Source organism: Dysidea avara, chromosome 4 (assembly GCF_963678975.1).
Source record: "Dysidea avara chromosome 4, odDysAvar1.4, whole genome shotgun sequence".
Lineage (NCBI taxonomy): Eukaryota > Metazoa > Porifera > Demospongiae > Dictyoceratida > Dysideidae > Dysidea > Dysidea avara.
Genome location: NC_089275.1, coordinates 26,111,747 through 26,130,261, shown reverse-complemented (window position 1 = coordinate 26,130,261; position 18,515 = coordinate 26,111,747). Strand labels below are relative to the sequence as shown.

The window sequence follows — 18,515 nt, the reverse complement described above, 5'->3', positions numbered from 1 at the left end:
CTGAAGGCATTTTTGGGCTTGGCTGTGCCTAAAACACTGCACAAAAAAATATATTTCCTGATGTTTCATGCATAACAAATTATGACAATTCCTTGAGTCAGAAATACCTGAATGTGCGTAATTCCTGAATTGAAGGAAATGTATATGAAATTGTATAAGGAATTGTCACAATTAATTTATCTTTCAGTAATTATATCTAATCCAAAACAGCCAAGCTGTAAAAAAATAGTGTGGCCTTCAAAAAGGCTATGGTGAAAAAAGATGTGAAATCCAAGGTGGCGGCCAAGAAATGGCTGTGATGGTAGGTTAATGGTAAAAATTTTAATAACAACAATTCAGGTGAATTTTGTGCCGCTTGGTCTTGGAAATAAATTCACCTAAATTGCCGTTATTAAAATTTTTACCATTAACCTACCATCACAGCCATTTCTTGGCCGCCACCTTGGATTTCACATCTTTTTTCACCATAGCCTTTTTGAGGGCCGCACCGTTTTTTTTACAGCTTGGCTGTTTTGGATTAGATTTCATTTCTTTTTGTATTTGTATACCACAAAGCTGGCCGATGGCCGGCTTTGGGACTTTTTTAACCTGTCTTTTTTTTCTTTACCACAGGAAGAAGAATAGATGAAGCAGATGTACTTTAAATATTTCTGATTTTATCAGTAAATGTACAAATTATATATATAATACATATATTTATTACAGAACTCTCCATGGTGGTTTCTTTGTAACTGAACACTCTACAAGGTGACTTCTTCTTGCTGCCCTCTCTACAGGGTGAATTGTTAGTAGCTGAACAATCTACAAGGTAACTTCTAGCTGATCTCTCTACAGGGTGATTTGTTTGCAGCTAAACTATCTACAAGGTAACTTCTTCTAGATGATCTTTCTACAGGGTGATTTGTTTGTAGCTGAATTCTGTGCAGGTGATTTGTTTGCAGCTGAGCTCTTTACAGAATGGTTTCTTTGTAGCTGAACTCTCTACAAGGTAACTTCTTCTAACTGATCTTTCTACAGGGTGATTTCTTTGAAGCTGAACTCTCTACATGGTGGTTTCTTTGTAACTGAACTCTCTACAAGGTAATTTCTTCTAGCTGATCTCTCTACAGGGTGATTTGTTTGTAGCTGAACTCTCTACATGATGGTTCTTTGTAGATGAACTCTCTACAAGGTGACTTCTTCTAGCTGATCTTTCTACAGGGAGATTTGTTTGCAGCTGAACTCTCTACATGATGGTTTTTGTAACTGAACTCTCTACAAGGTGACTTCTTCTAGCTGATCTTTCTACAGGGTGATTTGTTTGTAGCTGAATTCTCTACAAGGAAACTTCTTCTAGCTGATCTCTCTACAGGGAGATTTGTTTGTAGCTGAACTCTCTACAGGTGATTTGTTTGCAGCTGAACTCTCTACATGATGGTTTTTTTGTAGCTAAACTCTCTACAAGGTAATTTCTTTTAGCTGATGTCTCTACAAGGTCACTAGTTTGTAGCTGAACTCTCTACATGATGATTTCTTTGTAACTGAACTCTCTACAAGGTGACTTCTTCTAGCTGATCTCTCTATAGGGAGATTTGTTTGTAGCTGAACTCTCTACAGGTGATTTGTTTGCAGCTGAACTCTCTACATGATGGTTTTTTTGTAGCTGAACTCTCTAAAAGGTAACTTCTTCTAACTGATCTCTCTACAGGGAGATTTGCTTGTAGCTGAACTCTCTACAAGTGATTTGTTTGCAGCTGAACTCTCTACATGATGATTTCTTTGTAGCTGAACTCTCTACAAGGTAACTTCTTCTAGCTGATCTCTCTACAGGGAGATTTGTTTGTAGCTGAACTCTCTATAGGTGATTTGTTTGCAGCTGAACTCTCTACAATATGGTTTCTTTGTAGCTGAATTCTCCACAAGGTAACTTCTTCTAGCTGATCTTTCTACAGGGTGATTTGTTTGTAGCTGAACTCTCTACAAGGAAACTTCTTCTAGCTGATCTCTCTACAGGGTGATTTGTTTGTAGCTGAACTCTCTACAGGTGATTTGTTTGCAGCTGAACTCTCTACATGGTGGTTTCTTTGTAGCCGAACTCTCTACAAGGTAATTTCTTTTAGCTGATGTCTCTACAAGGTCACTAGTTTGTAGCTGAATTCTCTACATGATGGTTTCTTTGTAACTGAACTCTCTACAAGGTGACTCCTTCTAGCTGATCTTTCTACAGGGTGATTTGTTTGTAGCTGAACTCTCTACAAGGAAACTTCTTCTAGCTGATCTCTCTATAGGGAGGTTTGTTTGTAGCTGAACTCTCTACAAGTGATTTGTTTGCAGCTGAACTCTCTACATGATAGTTTCTTTGTAGCTGAACTCTCTACAAGGTAATTTCTTCTAGCTGATCTTTCTACAGGGAGATTTGTATGTAGCTGAACTCTCTATAGGTGATTTGTTTGCAGCTGAACTCTCTACAATATGGTTTCTTTGTAGCTGAACTCTCCACAAGGTAACTTCTTCTAGCTGATCTTTCTACAGGGTGATTTGTTGTAGCTGAACTCTCTACAAGGAAACCTCTTCTAGCTGATCTCTCTACAGGTAGATTTGTTTGTAGCTGAACTCTCTACAGGTGATTTGTTTGCAGCTGAACTCTCTACATGGTGGTTTCTTTGTAGCCGAACTCTCTACAAGGTAATTTCTTTTAGCTGATGTCTCTACAAGGTCACTAGTTTGTAGCTGAATTCTCTACATGATGTTTCTTTGTAACTGAGCTCTCTACAAGGTGACTTCTTCTAGCTGATCTTTCTACAGGGTGATTTGTTTGTAGCTGAACTCTCTACAAGGAAACTTCTTCTAGCTGATCTCTCTACAGGGAGATTTGTTTGTAGCTGAACTTTCTACAGGTGTTTTGTTTGCAGCTGAACTCTCTACATGATGGTTTCTTTGTAACTGAACTCTCTACAAGGTAATTTCTTCTACCTGATCTTTCTACAGGGAGATTTGTTTGTAGCTGAACTCTTTACAAGGAAACTTCATCTAGCTGATCTCTCTACAGGGAGATTTGCTTGTAGCTGAACTCTCTACATATGATTTGTTTGCAGCTGAAGGTTCTACATGATAGTTTCTCTATAGCTGAACTCTCTATAAGGTAACTTCTTTTAGCTGATGTCTCTACAAGGTCACTAGTTTGTAGCTGAACTTTCTACATGATGGTTTCTTTGTAACTGAACTCTCTACAAGGTGACTTCTTCTAGCTGATCTCTCTACAGGGTGATTTGTTTGTAGCTGAACTCTCTACAAGGATATTTCTTCTGGCTGATCTCTCTACAGGGAGATTTGTTTGTAGCTGAACTCTCTACAGGTGATTTGTTTGCAGCTAAACTCTCTACATGATGGTTTCTTTGTAGCTGAACTCTCTACAAGGTAACTTCTTTTTCTATTGATCTCTCTACAGGGCGATTTGTTTGTAGTTGAACTCTCTACATGGTGGTTTCTTTGTAGCTGAACTCTACAAGGTGATTTCTTCTAGCTGAACTATCTCTTTCCATAGTTGCATGAACTCCCTATAAGGTAAATTTTTCTAGCTGAACTCTCTACAGGGTGACTTGTTTGTAGCTGATCTCTATACAGGTTACTTGTTTCTAGCTGATCTCTTGAATTCTCTTCAGGGTGACTGCTCTATTAGGATGACTGCTCTATTAGAGTATTTCGATCTCGCACTTGCTGCACCAAGTTGGATTTCGTGCTATAATTCCGTGGCTTTAAGTCTGATTCTTCTACACCATTGACGAGCCTTTCTAAGATGATTACTCCTTCTATACAGCAATTTTCAAAGCATTCCCCCTAGCGGTTTATCTGGTAAGCGTGGCAAGTAATCGTTTTTTATTAGCTAATCTCGATTGCATAATTGTTACACACTGTTGGCTTTTTCGTTGTATCTTCCTGGTTTTTAGCTCGATTTCTTTCAAACCACAAAAGGTTTGAGGTGCAATAGTTAACCTATTCACCCACCAATTTTCAGCTTCTTCCCATACGCGGTTTACCCTGTAGGTGTGACAACATATTGGTGTTAATTTTCATGAATAATCGACCATAACTCCTTTCTTGTGTATCATATTCTAGCCAAAGTTGGTACTGAGATGCGCATTTATACCCCCTTCAGTGTGCCTAATTTCAAGGAAATCGAATATTGCGTTCGCGTTTTATAGCAATTTTTGTAAGTGTGCAAAAAGAGGAAAAAAAATAAGAAGAAAAAACGAAGAAACTAAGCCAATTTTTGAAGTCGCATATCTCGGGAACGCTTGAAGCGATTTTGCTCAAATTTGGAATGTGGAGTGCTGAAGTTGGAGGGCGTGTCCATAACAAAAATCGTCTTATTTCAACAAGGCAGCACAGAGCTATGGAGGTGCGAAAATTGCGTTTTCTTTCTTCCTGTCAATATACTCACGGTTGTTACGCGCCGGCTTCTTGGGCCGCACGACACACTACCGTGTGTCTTGATACACGAATGTGCCTAATTCCTTTCAGGAAATGTGCATGAATTATGACAATTTTGTGATAAACTTATATATTTCCTGAAAATTTCATTTAATTTTCATTACAGAAACATCATGGAAACACATCTTTTTGTGCAGTGAAAGGAAATTAAGACTGGTTTTAGGGTGATATTTTTGGCTGGAAATTCCCAGTTCTTCATGAGCTACCATACTGTCTGTATGATAGAATAAGTGATTCAAATAATTCTGTGGCATCTACCGAATATATCTACCAGTAAGGAAAGTGTTGACATGAAAAATAATACCTTAGTATGGTGCTAAAATTTAAATGAAGCAGGATCCAAGCGATAACAACTAGTTAAACAAGAGATATAGATATAAATGATACATAGTTCTGTACGAAAATCTCTGCATTGGCAATGCCAATGTAGAAATTTTCCCACAGAGCTATGTTATATTAATACCATCATTTATTATATCTCTTGTCTTACTATTTTTTATCATACTTCATTTTTAAGTTAATAATTTTTAAATACACTATAGTATTAGTTTTTTTGTTATAGCATACAGCTATGATTGTTCTCCAAATATCAAACATGGTTGCTGTATTATAGTGACTGCTTTATTAGTGAATCTCAAATTGATCTCAGCTAGCCAACTGGACTGTATGGCATGGTCTTTTTTGCTTTGTATTTCACAATGCTATGCACCAATAAGAGGCTTGTATTCCATTACAAGTACAGCTAGCTCATTACTAAATTATTATTGATCCAGCTAGGGAGTGCTATTTGATTGTTATTGATTGAGCTAGTTTGTAAAAGTGTGCAGGTACAGTGTCTACCAACTGTCTACCACTAATACCTCTTAAAGCAGCATGAGCATTTTAACTAAATATGTGGCATCTAAATATGGAAAATGTTGATGCGGAAATTAATGCCTTGATATGGTTTCCTACCATGAAGAAGACAACCAGCATGATTGCAGATAAAAGGAGAGGGTATCGTAACTGGTAGAGGTGTGCGATAACAAATTTAGACATATCTTGATATTTCCTTTTGAACATATCTCAATTATCTAACATATCTAGATAATTGAAACAAATGTATAAAAGCCAACTGCCAATTATGTAACCAGAGAAGTGAGCAAATTACAATTATTTTGAAGAGTATAAAGAAGTAAAAAAATGTTAGTTTTAGTATGGTGCCCAAGTGGTGGGAGAGTTGGAGAATGGTTATACCTAACCAATACTGCCAAGGCATCAGGATGGTCTTATGAAGTTGGTTTTTGCGTGATTTTTTTGGTCAGAAAAACCCAAATCTCCATGATCCCTAATATACAGTACTACTGTACTGTATGATACTATCTTACTGTATAATAAAGCTAATGTCAAATTGTCAAGCTTAGATCCACTCATGCACTTGGATAGAATAATGGCCGACATCATACTAAAACAGGCTCATGTGATACAGTAAAAGTTATCTAATATTCTGCTACATACTGTATGTACAGCATATTCACTTAACTAACATAGAGTTTTTGTAGTATTGCTGTATAACAAAAATGGCAATAAAGTAGGGGAGTATGGAATTAATAACATGAAGGGAAACACATCACAAGGACCATTATCATCGTAGGCTAAATTATATCATAATTACCAGAGACACATATAACTACACAGTTCAGATTATCTAGAGCTTGTAACTGTCTTGTACAAACATTAAGGTAGACCCTGTTAAGCATATGGGAAAATAGATGTAGCTACATAAATCATCAAATTAATCTCAGAACCATTTCTTGCATGCACTATTATGCTGGAATCCAATATCTAATACATAATTCTTTGCATGTCAATACAAATCACACTGCTAACTTCAGTAATAATATCATCAGAGTTCACTGCATCCACATTATTAGCAGTCAGGGTGAAGTACACTATTACAACTGGGTAGGAATTCCTGTACATGGTACAACTACTAAGATCAACTGATGACCAACTTCCATTATTGTAACACTGTCTTTTGATGTTAACACCAAAACGAAAACTAGGATGCAGTCTTGAACAAGGTAGAGTGACTGTCAAGTTGATTCTACTCTTTCTCCAAAATAATCCATCAGAAAAATCTTCATCACAAGCTAATCAAATAAAAAGTTTGAGAAATTGCACATGTGGATCTACAACTATAGCACAAAATAATTTGTATGCTGAACACCTGTATATGTTACACAAGCTAAACACATTGACAAGCAATTCCAATCACAAATTCACAATCAAAAAGCAAATGCATTGCTGGGTAAGGTTTTGTTTGTACACCCTTTCTTTGTCACAGGCAAACTTGAAATGGGTAAAAAAAGATTGATGGCATACTATATTTCCAACATAAACAAATTTCAATATCACAAGCTTCCTCTGGTGTGACTACTGTAAATGAAACAAACTCATTTTGAGTAATAGGATGGTTTTTGCTATCTACTAGAGCCTGTCTTCACATAAACAAAGTACTCTACAGATTTTTTTTACTTAATTACCTTATTATACTATTAAATATAGGGTTGCACCTAGAAGTCACATTTAATTAGAGAAACATGAATTAGGTAATGTAGTCTAACCTTATACCACCTTTTAAGTAAAGCGAAAGGAAAACTATTGTTAAGTGCAAGGTGAAGCAATTGTACACAACAGTCACAGGTGCTAATGGTGCCAGTAATAACTGTCCTGCTATTATGCTGACATATATGATGTGTCTTGTGGCCAAGAAAGCCAGCGTGCCACACCATGAGTATACTGATAGGAAGAAAGAAAACAGTTTTTCAAGCATGTATAGCTCCATGGTTTCTTCTCCAAAGGACATCATTTTTACAATATAGCTGTCTGCCAGGTAGGGTAAGCCACACGGCAAATTAGATTAAATTTGCAACAGCCATTTGCAAAATACAGGTATGGGTGTTCAAAGTTTTAATTTAACTTCTTCATTTCTTCTTCTTTTGCTGTAGGGGGCTACAGGGGCTTCAATTTATTTTGCAAAAAGTGCTAAAAAAACAAACGTATAATTTGATTGCCTCGATCTCTAGCATAAAATTGGTGTGTACATAGGTTTATCATCGTAGCAGTGCTTTTTGATAGTTTGAATAAAAATAGAATTACAGCGATGTGGTTATAAAGCACAACCAAACAAGTGTAAAATCATATGATCGAGATACTCTAATAGAGCAGTCACCACAAGGTAAAAAAGGTGTACAAAAAATGTCGAAAAAAACCTTACCAGAGTTTAAACCAGGGACCTCCATAAACAGCTGCTATCTTGGCTGATCACCACACTTAATTTAATGTAAATTCTAGTTTAAATCTGCTTATAATAAACAAACGTTTGTAATAGATCTACCAATAGAATGTTCTGGAACATTCTATGTATGTTCTATTAGAATTTCTAAAAAAAACATGGCTCTGTTAGAGTATTACAATAACAAAGTAAATCGTGTACAATACATTTATAAGTCTGTCTTCAATATAATTATCATTGTGTCTGTAATACAGACAAGAAATGCGAGTAAAACAAACCTAAAATTTAGCCATAGGCTGGCTTTGTAGCCATATTAAGTACAAAAAGAAATAAAATTCACACAAAAACAGCCAAGCTGTGAAAAAATGGTGCGGTCTTAAATTTATTAACATCATTGCAGCCATTTCTTGGCTGCCACCTTTGATTCTACAACTTTTTTCACCCAGGCTTTTTAAGGCTGCACCATTTTTTCACAGCTTTGCTGTTTTTGTGTGGTCATATGTTTACATTCCGCTTTATTGAAAACAAAAAGAAATGAATTTGTACATAATGTAGCACTGATACCTGCCCTACAGTGCATTATGAATTATTATGAGCCAGCTGAACATTTTGGTTTACAAACTACATATCTTATACCTGGTACAACATTCACACTGATGGTTTCTATATCACTTTCAGAAATACGGCAGGTGTAGACACCACTGTCACCTAGTTCAGTGTTGCTAATAATTAATATATGGTTGAGAAATGGTGGAGAATAAGTAATATCTTCTCTCTGCATTACATTTGTTCCATTGTAAGTCCACAACACAACAATTTCCATTAGAGATGGAGTACATGTTAAGGTAACAGAGTCTCCCTCCAGCAGAGTGACTGATGAAAATGATCTTGTGAGATTAAAATCTGAAGAAAAGTTTATTATACAACAATAAGAACTTCACACATTTACATGTGCCTTAACATACCCTCAGTCTGCATTGTAACTTCTATGGGTTTTAACACATGTAAAAGAAGAATAATGCATAAACAACATAATTTACATTTGTACATGCATAAAAACCATATATTTGTTATATATAGATCTTTCAAACACTGTATGCATTTAATCATTAGTTCAGCTACCACAGTATTGGGTTATTAATGAATGTGAACTTCTGTGGGTGCATACTGGTTTTCTTAAATTACTCCAGAACCTTTTGTGTGCTTCATTCTGTGTTTCCATGTCACTGTGTGTGAGTATAAAAGTTTTCTTAACCTAGTGTATATTGATGGCTTCTACACAACCTGCACCAAACACTAACAGAAGTAAATTTTGCCCTGAGATAGTTTGTTGTGACATTTATTAAAGAGGGCATGGTATGGTGTAAGTTTGTGAGGAGCCTTGCTACAGTAGAGGATGGGTGGGAGTCTATAGTAACAGGAAACACACACTATATAGTAACTTCACTGGATAAGAATACATCATAGAGTGAGAATAAAATTCAGAAGACATGCATACCAGTACAATGCACCTTAAAAGTATGTATGCACGACAAAACAATACTGCTATTTCTGCATGGCTACAACATAATAAAATTAATCTACATTAGCCATATAGGCCAATTCTTCATGATCTCATAGGCTCTGGTAAAAGCCAACTATGTAAGCAGAAAGCTGTGAATGAAACTTTAATAAGGCAAGTAGTTTACATACAGTAGTTCTGTACTAGTAATGACATAATACATAACTTGGTTCTAATTCTGGTACATTGTCATTCCAGACCATACGTAACAGGTTAGGGTACAGATTTAAAATACCTTTAACAATAACAATGATGGTTGAAGTACTACTTCCAATTGGATTAGTCACAGTACATATGTATGTTCCATTATCACTTGTAGTAACACTATTAATGGAGTAGTCAGAACGGAACACTGTACTAGTATTAGTATGAGTCACTGTAGTGATACTAGTGGTGTTTATTATTGGACCACTATCCTTCCTCCATGTGAAAGTGTCTGGGGGAGAACCTTGTGAGGTACAAGACAATGTCAGATAGGATCCAACTAAAACTGTCACAATAGATGATGGAACACTGATCAGTGGAGCAGCTGTGTACAAAGATACAGTAGCATGAGGTGAGTATATCAAGTAACTCACTTCTTCCAATAAAGTACACTCCCAGTCTCATTGTCTGGTTCATCATTGAACTGTTCATTATCATACATGTGTAAACACCTTCTGCAGTAGTAGTGAGTGGTGGACATAGACGCAAGTTGATTACTCCAACATATTTATCAATGTTTGCTCTACGTTGTTGTATGGAAGAATCAGCACAATTAGAGGTATTACGAGGTGAAACTGTAGTTCTATTAAAGTACCAACCACCCAATTCACCATTGTCATTGCTAGTAGGACCCAGTCCAGTCACACAACGAGCAATGATACCACCATCACTACAATATCTTACTGTAATAAATGAATAATTAGTTAGGAAAGGAATGATGTCAGTATTATTAATCAATCTTCCAGTCATTGCAATACCTGTAGATACGAAATGAGAAAATAATTGTCACAAAAATGTTTACTTACAACATTTGTACCTGATATACGTAGGGTTAACGGTTCACTGGTATAGCACACACCACCAATGGTTACAGTACAAGTAATGGTACCAGCATCCTCTGCAGTAAGATAATAACCAGTTACACTTTGCGTTGTATGATTGGCTGGGAAACATCTAGGATGACCACCATCATAATATGTATTATTGTAGCATCCTGTAGTGTTCCACTGGTAGGTGATAGTGGTTGATGGTGAGGGCTCCACCACACATGTTAGAGTGACATTACTCAATATGGGATAGTCATGTGTGTTAGTAGATCCACTAACTGGTGTACCAGCTGGACTACTGACTATGCTGATTGCAGGAGCTGTGAAAATAATACAGCAATTTTGTATAACATCACCTTGATATATATCACTTTGACACCTCAGACCATACATTATATTTAACATATTGCCCTATCCACAGAGCAATATGTGACCAGATTTTACAAAACCTATCCAAATTGCACATCAAACTATTACCACAAGTGGATAGCTATACTATCATACTACTAGTTTTGACCCTTAACATTACTCAAACCACTCAAGGCCACTTTTTAAGAGACATCGTTTCTGGATGGTGTGGCGAGCTCAAATGGCGGTTAGGCCTGCATCAAATATCCCAACATAATAAAAAGCATAATAGGCTGGAATGCTATGCCAGCATAATGCTAGCATATTGGGTGGATATTTCCAACTATGGGGCTTAATTCCATGAAAACAGATCGATACTCTCTAATGGAGCAGTCATTGGAAACTGCAAACTGCAATAGAACACTCAAATGTATTATACATAGCTACTTAGATTGATACTCTCTAATAGAACAGTCACATTTTAGTGAAATACGCTAACAGAGCATTCACTGATTAAAATGTTCCAAGATAATTGCAAGAAATGTTGCTAATCATGTAGTACAATGCAAGCATAATGGGAATACTGAATGAGCATAATAGGTGAAAATTTTGGGAATTTCCTGAAAACACTTCGGGCAAAATTTCAAGCATATTTGACTCAGGCCTAATGGCAGTTTCTGGCTTTGTGAAGGACCTGGCTTGTCAAGAATCAGTTGTGCACTGCTAGATGGCCTGATATAGTTGGCCAAACATTTATTCTGTTTATTTCACTGCATACCAGCCACCAAGAAACCAGCACTGTCCTGTAATCTCATGTCTGGACTTCAATCGTGATGTGGCTACATTTTGAATTCTATCTCTTGTCCATCCTGCCACCCCTCACCCTCTGCCCTTTTTTAAGCACTCATGATACAACTTCACTTGTCCAATTGCTTAGATTTTCTATATTATTTGGCAAAAAACTGTACATGCAGCTACAAGCACTGGAAGTGGTCTGAAAGGTAATACATTGATATATCTCTTGTGTACATTTCATATGTGTGCTTGCTACCCTTGGCAAGTTATAATGACTTGAATTCTTTAAAACCATTTATCTTGAAACTTGTAATGTGCGATTTGGATCATTTTTCCAAAATCCAGTCACATAATCATGATAATACCTTGACCACAAATACAAAGTATCAGTTCCCTTTCATTCTATATATTGAATGTACTTTAGCATTCATAGTTTGGCAGCTAGGACTAATCATTTTTGCGGTATGGGGATCATTTTTGTACATGGCACATGTCAGTAGTGATTTGCAATAATTTATATTGATATTGTGTAACATGATAAATTTCCTTATCATAATTATGATATAATTGTTTTCATATCGTGATATTGTGATGCATAACGGTGCAGTAAAATTGCAAGTAGTATATCAATAGCTTTGTGTGCTGACAATCAACTTCTAAGAAAGAAATGAAATTAATTTCGTACACCATACCTTCCTATATGCAGTTGATTTGAGGAATTGATTTTTGACGTGCTTCCTGTAATGTTGCAACATTTCCATACATCTATAGCTCAATGGAAACTCCCTCAGGATAGGGCACCTCCTATTTCACATTTGAGTCAAATGCACCCAACCATAACACGCTTACAAATTTTGTTTTATTTTCTTCGTATTTTTAATAATAATATACTTACGCATTCTACTTTTTCTTTGCATACTTAATAACTCATGCATACTGTAGTATTTGGAGGGCAGTAAGAGTATAATGCAGCACATACATGTATATACTCCAATTTTGATAAAGGTCAGGTTAAGAACAAGTAGTTATGCACGATTTTTTTTCAAAAAATACAAAAGATAATTGCTGTCATGCTTACAGTAATCCACAATATAGTGGTACCTCCATTATCCAAACTCATTGGGCCCTAGGTGTGTTCGAGTAATGGAAAAGTTTGAAGTCCATACTTTTATATACAGAGCTCAGTCAAAATACTCTAATAGAACAGTCACTTCCACAGTTCAGATAACAGAATATTCGGATAATCAATGGCTGGATAATGGAGGGACCACTGTAACCTGAAAATCGGTCTGTACATGAAGTAACTATCATAATGCAAACCTTTTGTGGTTTGAAAGTACTGACAATATTAGCTAAGAAATATACTACATAGTGAAAGCAAACATGTGAAAAGATACTCAGTCACCAAGATGTAGAAAACAGTGCACACAAAAAAAATTTGGAAAAATTATTGCCTCCACACCTATATGTTCCACCCTACCACTGCTGTCAGTTGATTACCTCACTTGATTTCTATCTTATAAAATGAAAGCTCTAGTTTACTAGCTACACCAGAATAGTATCAGTGGAAATTCTAGATTGTTCTAGAACATTCTATGTTTATTTATTTATTTATTTATTTTATTTATTTATTAAGGCTTTACAGCACAAGTGCTGAAGGTCTGTAGGACACCTGGTCCTACAGCCTGTTTAAAGTTGTTATATAAAGTGTGTTTGAAAAGGTGGAGAAAGGAGAAAACATCCATGACTGGACCTTCGAACCTGCAGCCATGTTCTAGAAGATTATATGTAGAGGTGCTCAGAAAACTAAACATATATGCAATAGGGCTGGAACGAAGCTTCCAAAGTTTTCGAAGCTTCAAAGCTTGCACTGACTCTGAAGCAGTTATAACACACTCAAAGATTAGCATGTTTAATCATACGCATGCGCATTCAAACATGTGGTATTAATTAAGAAAATGGCGTTACGAGAAGCCAGCAGTAGTTCGAGTAGTAACTGCAAAGACATTGGCGATTTGAGTACTGGAAGCATAAGAGAACAACTGGAAGAAAAGTGTCAGACATCTGGAAACACTTTAGTAAATCCGCAGACAAAACAAAAGTAGTTTGTTCAATTTATGAGAAAGAACTCTCATACTCAGGAGGAACAACAAATCTACAAGACCATTTGGAGGCAAAGCATTCAGTTAAGTATTCCACCATGAACAAGCCAACAACTTCATGTACAATGATAGACGATTTTGTGAGGCGAACGAAATGCAGCGAAATTCGTGCGAAGAACATTACTGACAAGAGTGAGCCAGTTGATAGTGCAAGATTTACGGCCAATTCGGATTGTCGAATGTGAAGGGTTCAGAAGTGTTTTAAGTTATTTGCAACCAGGTTATACTTTACCCAGCTGTTTTCGTGAGCGACATAAACCACAAATTCGAGACATGCAAAGATAAAATGAAAACTTTCCTGGAAGCAGAAGCTCCTTGTGTGTCTACAACCACTGACATTTGGACTAGTATGGCCACTGAAGCATACATGACAGTGACGCTCACTACATTGATACAAGCTGGAAAATGCAGAATTTTGTGCTAGAAACAGTTTCGTTTCCTGAGAGACACACTGGAGTGAACATTGCCAAGAAACTGAAAGAGATAACTGAGAGGTGGGGAATTCTTCGTTATGTTTTGACAGTCAGTCATGACCAGGCAGCTAATATGGAAGATGCTGTACGTATCTTGACAGATGAATACAATTGGCAGAGTGTTCCATGTGCAGTCCATAGGCTACAATTGTGTGTTTTGGCTGGATTAAACATCAGTGCTATTGACAAACTAATAGCAGCTGCTAAGAAGATTGTTAGTCATTTCAGCCACAGTGCGGTAGCAACAGTAGCCCTGAAGGAAAAACAGGATCAAATGAAAATTGATGCTAAGAAGCTAGTTAATAGCTGTGCCACTAGATGGAATTCCACATACGAAATGCTTAAACGTCTGCTAAAGCTCTGTTGGCCTGTTATTGCAGTGCTATCTGACGAATCAGTAACAAAAAGAAGTGACCATTACTTGGATCTCAAGACTGAACAATGGAAGCTTTTTGAGGATCTTGTGCCTGTTCTTGAGCAATTCAGTGTCACCACTACATTTTTTAGTTATGAAGAAAATGTTTCTATTTCTTCAGTATTTGCCATTGTATATGGCTTACTTGATCACCTCGAATTGCCAAGAGAGGAGTCATCATCCGACTCTAAAGTGATCAGAGAATTCAAGGAAACTGTGGCAACACAATCAATAGAGAAATTTGAGTTGACATCGCTGCATTCAGCACATCCTATGCTGATGGGATCACTACTTGATCCTCGGTTTAAACACATTACTTTGTAATAATACAAAGAGGAAAGTGAAGCTAGGAAATTTAAGCAATCTCTCAAAGAATTGATGCAGATGTATGCAAGTGAGGACAGTGATGGTTCTTTTTCTCCTGCCACACCAAAAAAAAACAAAAATTGACTGCTTTGGACAAGCCACTTGTCCCTGAGAATCTTACAATGGAACCTTGTACGTTTGATAGTGAACTTGAAAAATACTTTGCTGAATTGCCAATATCACAAAAGGAAAACCCACTTATTTGGTGAAAAGAAAATTCCAGTTGTTACAAAAGTTTATCTTCTGTTGCTCAGCATTTGTTGTGTATGCCTGCTACATCAATATCCTCAGAAAGAATTTTCTCCAAAACAGGTTTAACTGTTACAAAACTGAGAAGCTGCTTGAAGTCAAAGCATGTTGATGCATTAGTGTTTTTAAACAATTATCTTAAAGTATCAAGAACTTGAGTAATTTGTTGTAACGTAGTAAAAGTACCATGTGTCATAACTGTCATTTATTTAAATTACATTTATATCTATATAGTACATATAAACTACAACTCAGTACAAATTGATGTGCCATAAGCTGTAAAGTTTCATAAACCTTTGTCTTTACAGTGAGTCCCTGTAGAAAATAAGCCACAACAATACTTACATTAAGTCGATGTTCCAAGTCTTATTCTATACCTTTGAAATGTTCAAAGCTTCGAACTTTCATTCAATAACAGAACCAAACCTTCAGATGGTAAAAATTGACCTTCGTTCCAGCCCTAATATGCAAGCAACCACACAATCAAGATTGAGTACTCTAATAGAGCAGTCAGCGATAGTGGAATTGTTGTCATGCCTTCCAGCTAAATTGCTTATGCAAACAATTTTCTTGCACATGTTGGTAAATTATCAAGGTACAAACTTTCAGTAATTTAATGCAAATCTCAATGAACTATTATAACTACTATTAGCTAATAGCCAGCCATATTCAGTGTACATACAGTATGTACATGTACAAGATCATTTCAAGATACACATCTCAATAGAACAGAAACACAAATAAATTCAACAAATAATATAAAGTTACTACAAAATAATACAAAAAAAGTAATTTCAAAAATGAGTTAAATGCTTAAAATCTAGTTCTTTTATTTACCTGCAGAAAAAGGCAAAAGCCAGCTTCAAAGCCTGCTGCCGCAGTTCAGCAATGGTGCTTTCATATACAAACATAAAAAGAAATGATATCTAATTCAAAACATGCAGCAAGGTTGTGAAAAAAGGTGTGGCCTTTCAAAAATAGGCTATAATATGAAAAAAATGTTATATCAAAAGTGGTGGTGGCCAAGAAATGACTCCAATGAAATTATATCGATTAAATTGCATTGTGACAAATAAATTGACATTATAGAGTAATATCATTGCAGTGATTTCTTGGCCGTCACGTGATATCACATCTTTTTCATACTAGCCCCTTTTTTAAAGCTGCACCCTTTTTCACAGCTTGGTTATTTTGGAACATTCATCATTATATATTACACAACACACAGCTAACCAGCAAAAACTACTGTAATATCATTCCCTCCAGGATGTCCATAAGCACTGCGATTACCAAATCCATATACCACTGTAGACATAAGAGCTGTAGTTTTACTATGGACAACTTCACCCACACCCTCTGATATGTTAACTTGTACACTATAAGCTTCAGTAACATTATTGACCATAAATGGTGCCCATTGGTATGTGTCTAGTGACCTATTTAGTCCTCCTGATATCAGGTAGATCATGTCAGGTTGATAATACTGTGCTAACACTATGATGTTAATATAATGTGTGTAATCTTCTGATTGGTCTTGAAGTGTAGAAAACTGAAATTTGCTTTTATACTGATTTGTGGCTGGTACTAGTGTCATCATTGGATCACCATGTTGATCAGTATTATTATTATCATCCTGGTATCCATGACTGAACTGAACAACTAACACTTCTTTACTGGAATTAATAACACAGTGCTCTTGTAGTGAGAGAGTTATATTAACAGACTCTCCTTCACTAATATTATGACACTCCCTTGTATTGTTACAGTAAATATCAACAACAGTGGAGTTATATGCTGCCAGTCCTTTAATAGTGTATGACCTTCTGGTGGCTAATGGTGCAGTATAATATACTCTACCCCATAATGTGGTGGGTGGAACTTGTTCTATTATGTAATCACAACCAACAACATTTCCTGGTACTACAGCACACTGATGACCACTTATCACAGATGCTGGTTTGTCTGTGACAATTTTAGTTCCAGTCAAATCATCAAGTGATCCAATTAACACAGTTTGGAGCCTGTTGATCACATATGAGTATTGTACACTAGTAGTGAGATCATCTGTACAGTTACTAACACTAATGGTGACTGGTTGTGTGACTGTCAACTTCATCAATGTGTTATCCTCTGTACCAACTACTAAAATAGAACTATTTTGGTTACTACTGAATGTGTCATTTCCCCTAGGCACAGATATCCCATAATACACATATTCATCAACACACAAGCTTGTAATGGGTAAACAAAGAAATGTTTCATCACTATGATGTCTCAAATTCTGACCAATCACAGTCACCCTATCACTATTAATCATCAGGTGAATTCCTTTGTCCTGATCATGTGATGACGTTATCAGATTATTATTAGTGAGGTTGAGGATGACCTCAGTGTTATTTGTAACAAAATTACTGGCATAATAGTCCACTCCTGGAGCCTCAACGATGTAATAAACTGGATGTATTTCAGATGTCATTAGTACAATGGATGGTTGTCCTCTATGACTCATTGGAACATTATTACTGAAGAATGCAATGTAGTAATGTCTGGCATCACCTATGTACATTACATAGACACAACAGTTACACATGTAGTCATATGCAGACCTAGAAGATATTGTTATGGGGCAAGGGCAAGAGATCTGAAAGGACAAGAAAAAAGAGCATTTACTTTTGGATTTCTTCTTTGAAAGGTACTAAGTGATAGTTAGACTTCAGACCACAGTGTTCTAAGTAATTTAGTAACCTGATGGCCCTGTGTCGCGGCACCTGAGTGAAGCGAAGGAGCTACTACAGGGCCTGAGGGTTACTAAATTACTTAGACCCCTGTGGTCTGAAGTCTAAGTTATTTAGGATAGACTAGTACTCTAAAGACCATATAGTGTTGTATATGTGCTCTAGAAGTCTAATTCAGAGGTACAGAGATTAATATAGCATGTCCCAACCTAATCTCGTAGGCCGGGTCCTTGAAACCCTCAACACTTGGTATAAGCGCCTGCGCCTTAATAGCTTATACTAAAAGGTGTAAGATTGTGGATTTGGCCTGCTAAGCTAAGTTGCATGGGGCATATAAGCTAATCTCTACAACTATATAACTCTGTATTAGATTTTAGAGCATGTGTACAACACTATATGGTCTTTGGCATGCTGTGGAGTGCTGGTCTAGTCCTTCACACGTGCGTTTATAAATGGATAAGCACTATGACAAGACCGACGCCTGGGTCTGGAAGCAAAGACTGCTGTAAAAACAGCGTTAGGTATGAAAAATAGCTGTTATATAAGTGTAAAAGTGCTTTTTGAAAATTTCCGTATCCGTCCGACCATATCCGCCTTTTCCAACTACCCTGTTAAGGTACTACAACTGACAAG

General features: G+C 36.5%; 1 protein-coding gene across 1 annotated transcript in view; it reads right to left on the bottom strand.

Annotated features, from left to right (window-relative positions):
* Positions 1-6,106: 6,106 nt before the first annotated feature.
* The window catches only part of LOC136254556 (uncharacterized), a 30,227-nt gene continuing 17,818 nt past the window's right edge, over positions 6,107-18,515 (bottom strand). Inside the window, exons 4-10 of the mRNA XM_066047293.1 lie at positions 16,381-17,703; positions 10,330-10,659; positions 9,887-10,270; positions 9,544-9,837; positions 8,713-8,733; positions 8,384-8,650; positions 6,107-6,602 (exon numbers count right to left, since the gene is read on the bottom strand). Coding sequence (XP_065903365.1) covers positions 6,295-6,602; positions 8,384-8,650; positions 8,713-8,733; positions 9,544-9,837; positions 9,887-10,270; positions 10,330-10,659; positions 16,381-17,703 — 2,927 coding nt within the window. The 3' untranslated portion in view covers positions 6,107-6,294. The remainder of the gene's footprint in view (positions 6,603-8,383; positions 8,651-8,712; positions 8,734-9,543; positions 9,838-9,886; positions 10,271-10,329; positions 10,660-16,380; positions 17,704-18,515) is intronic.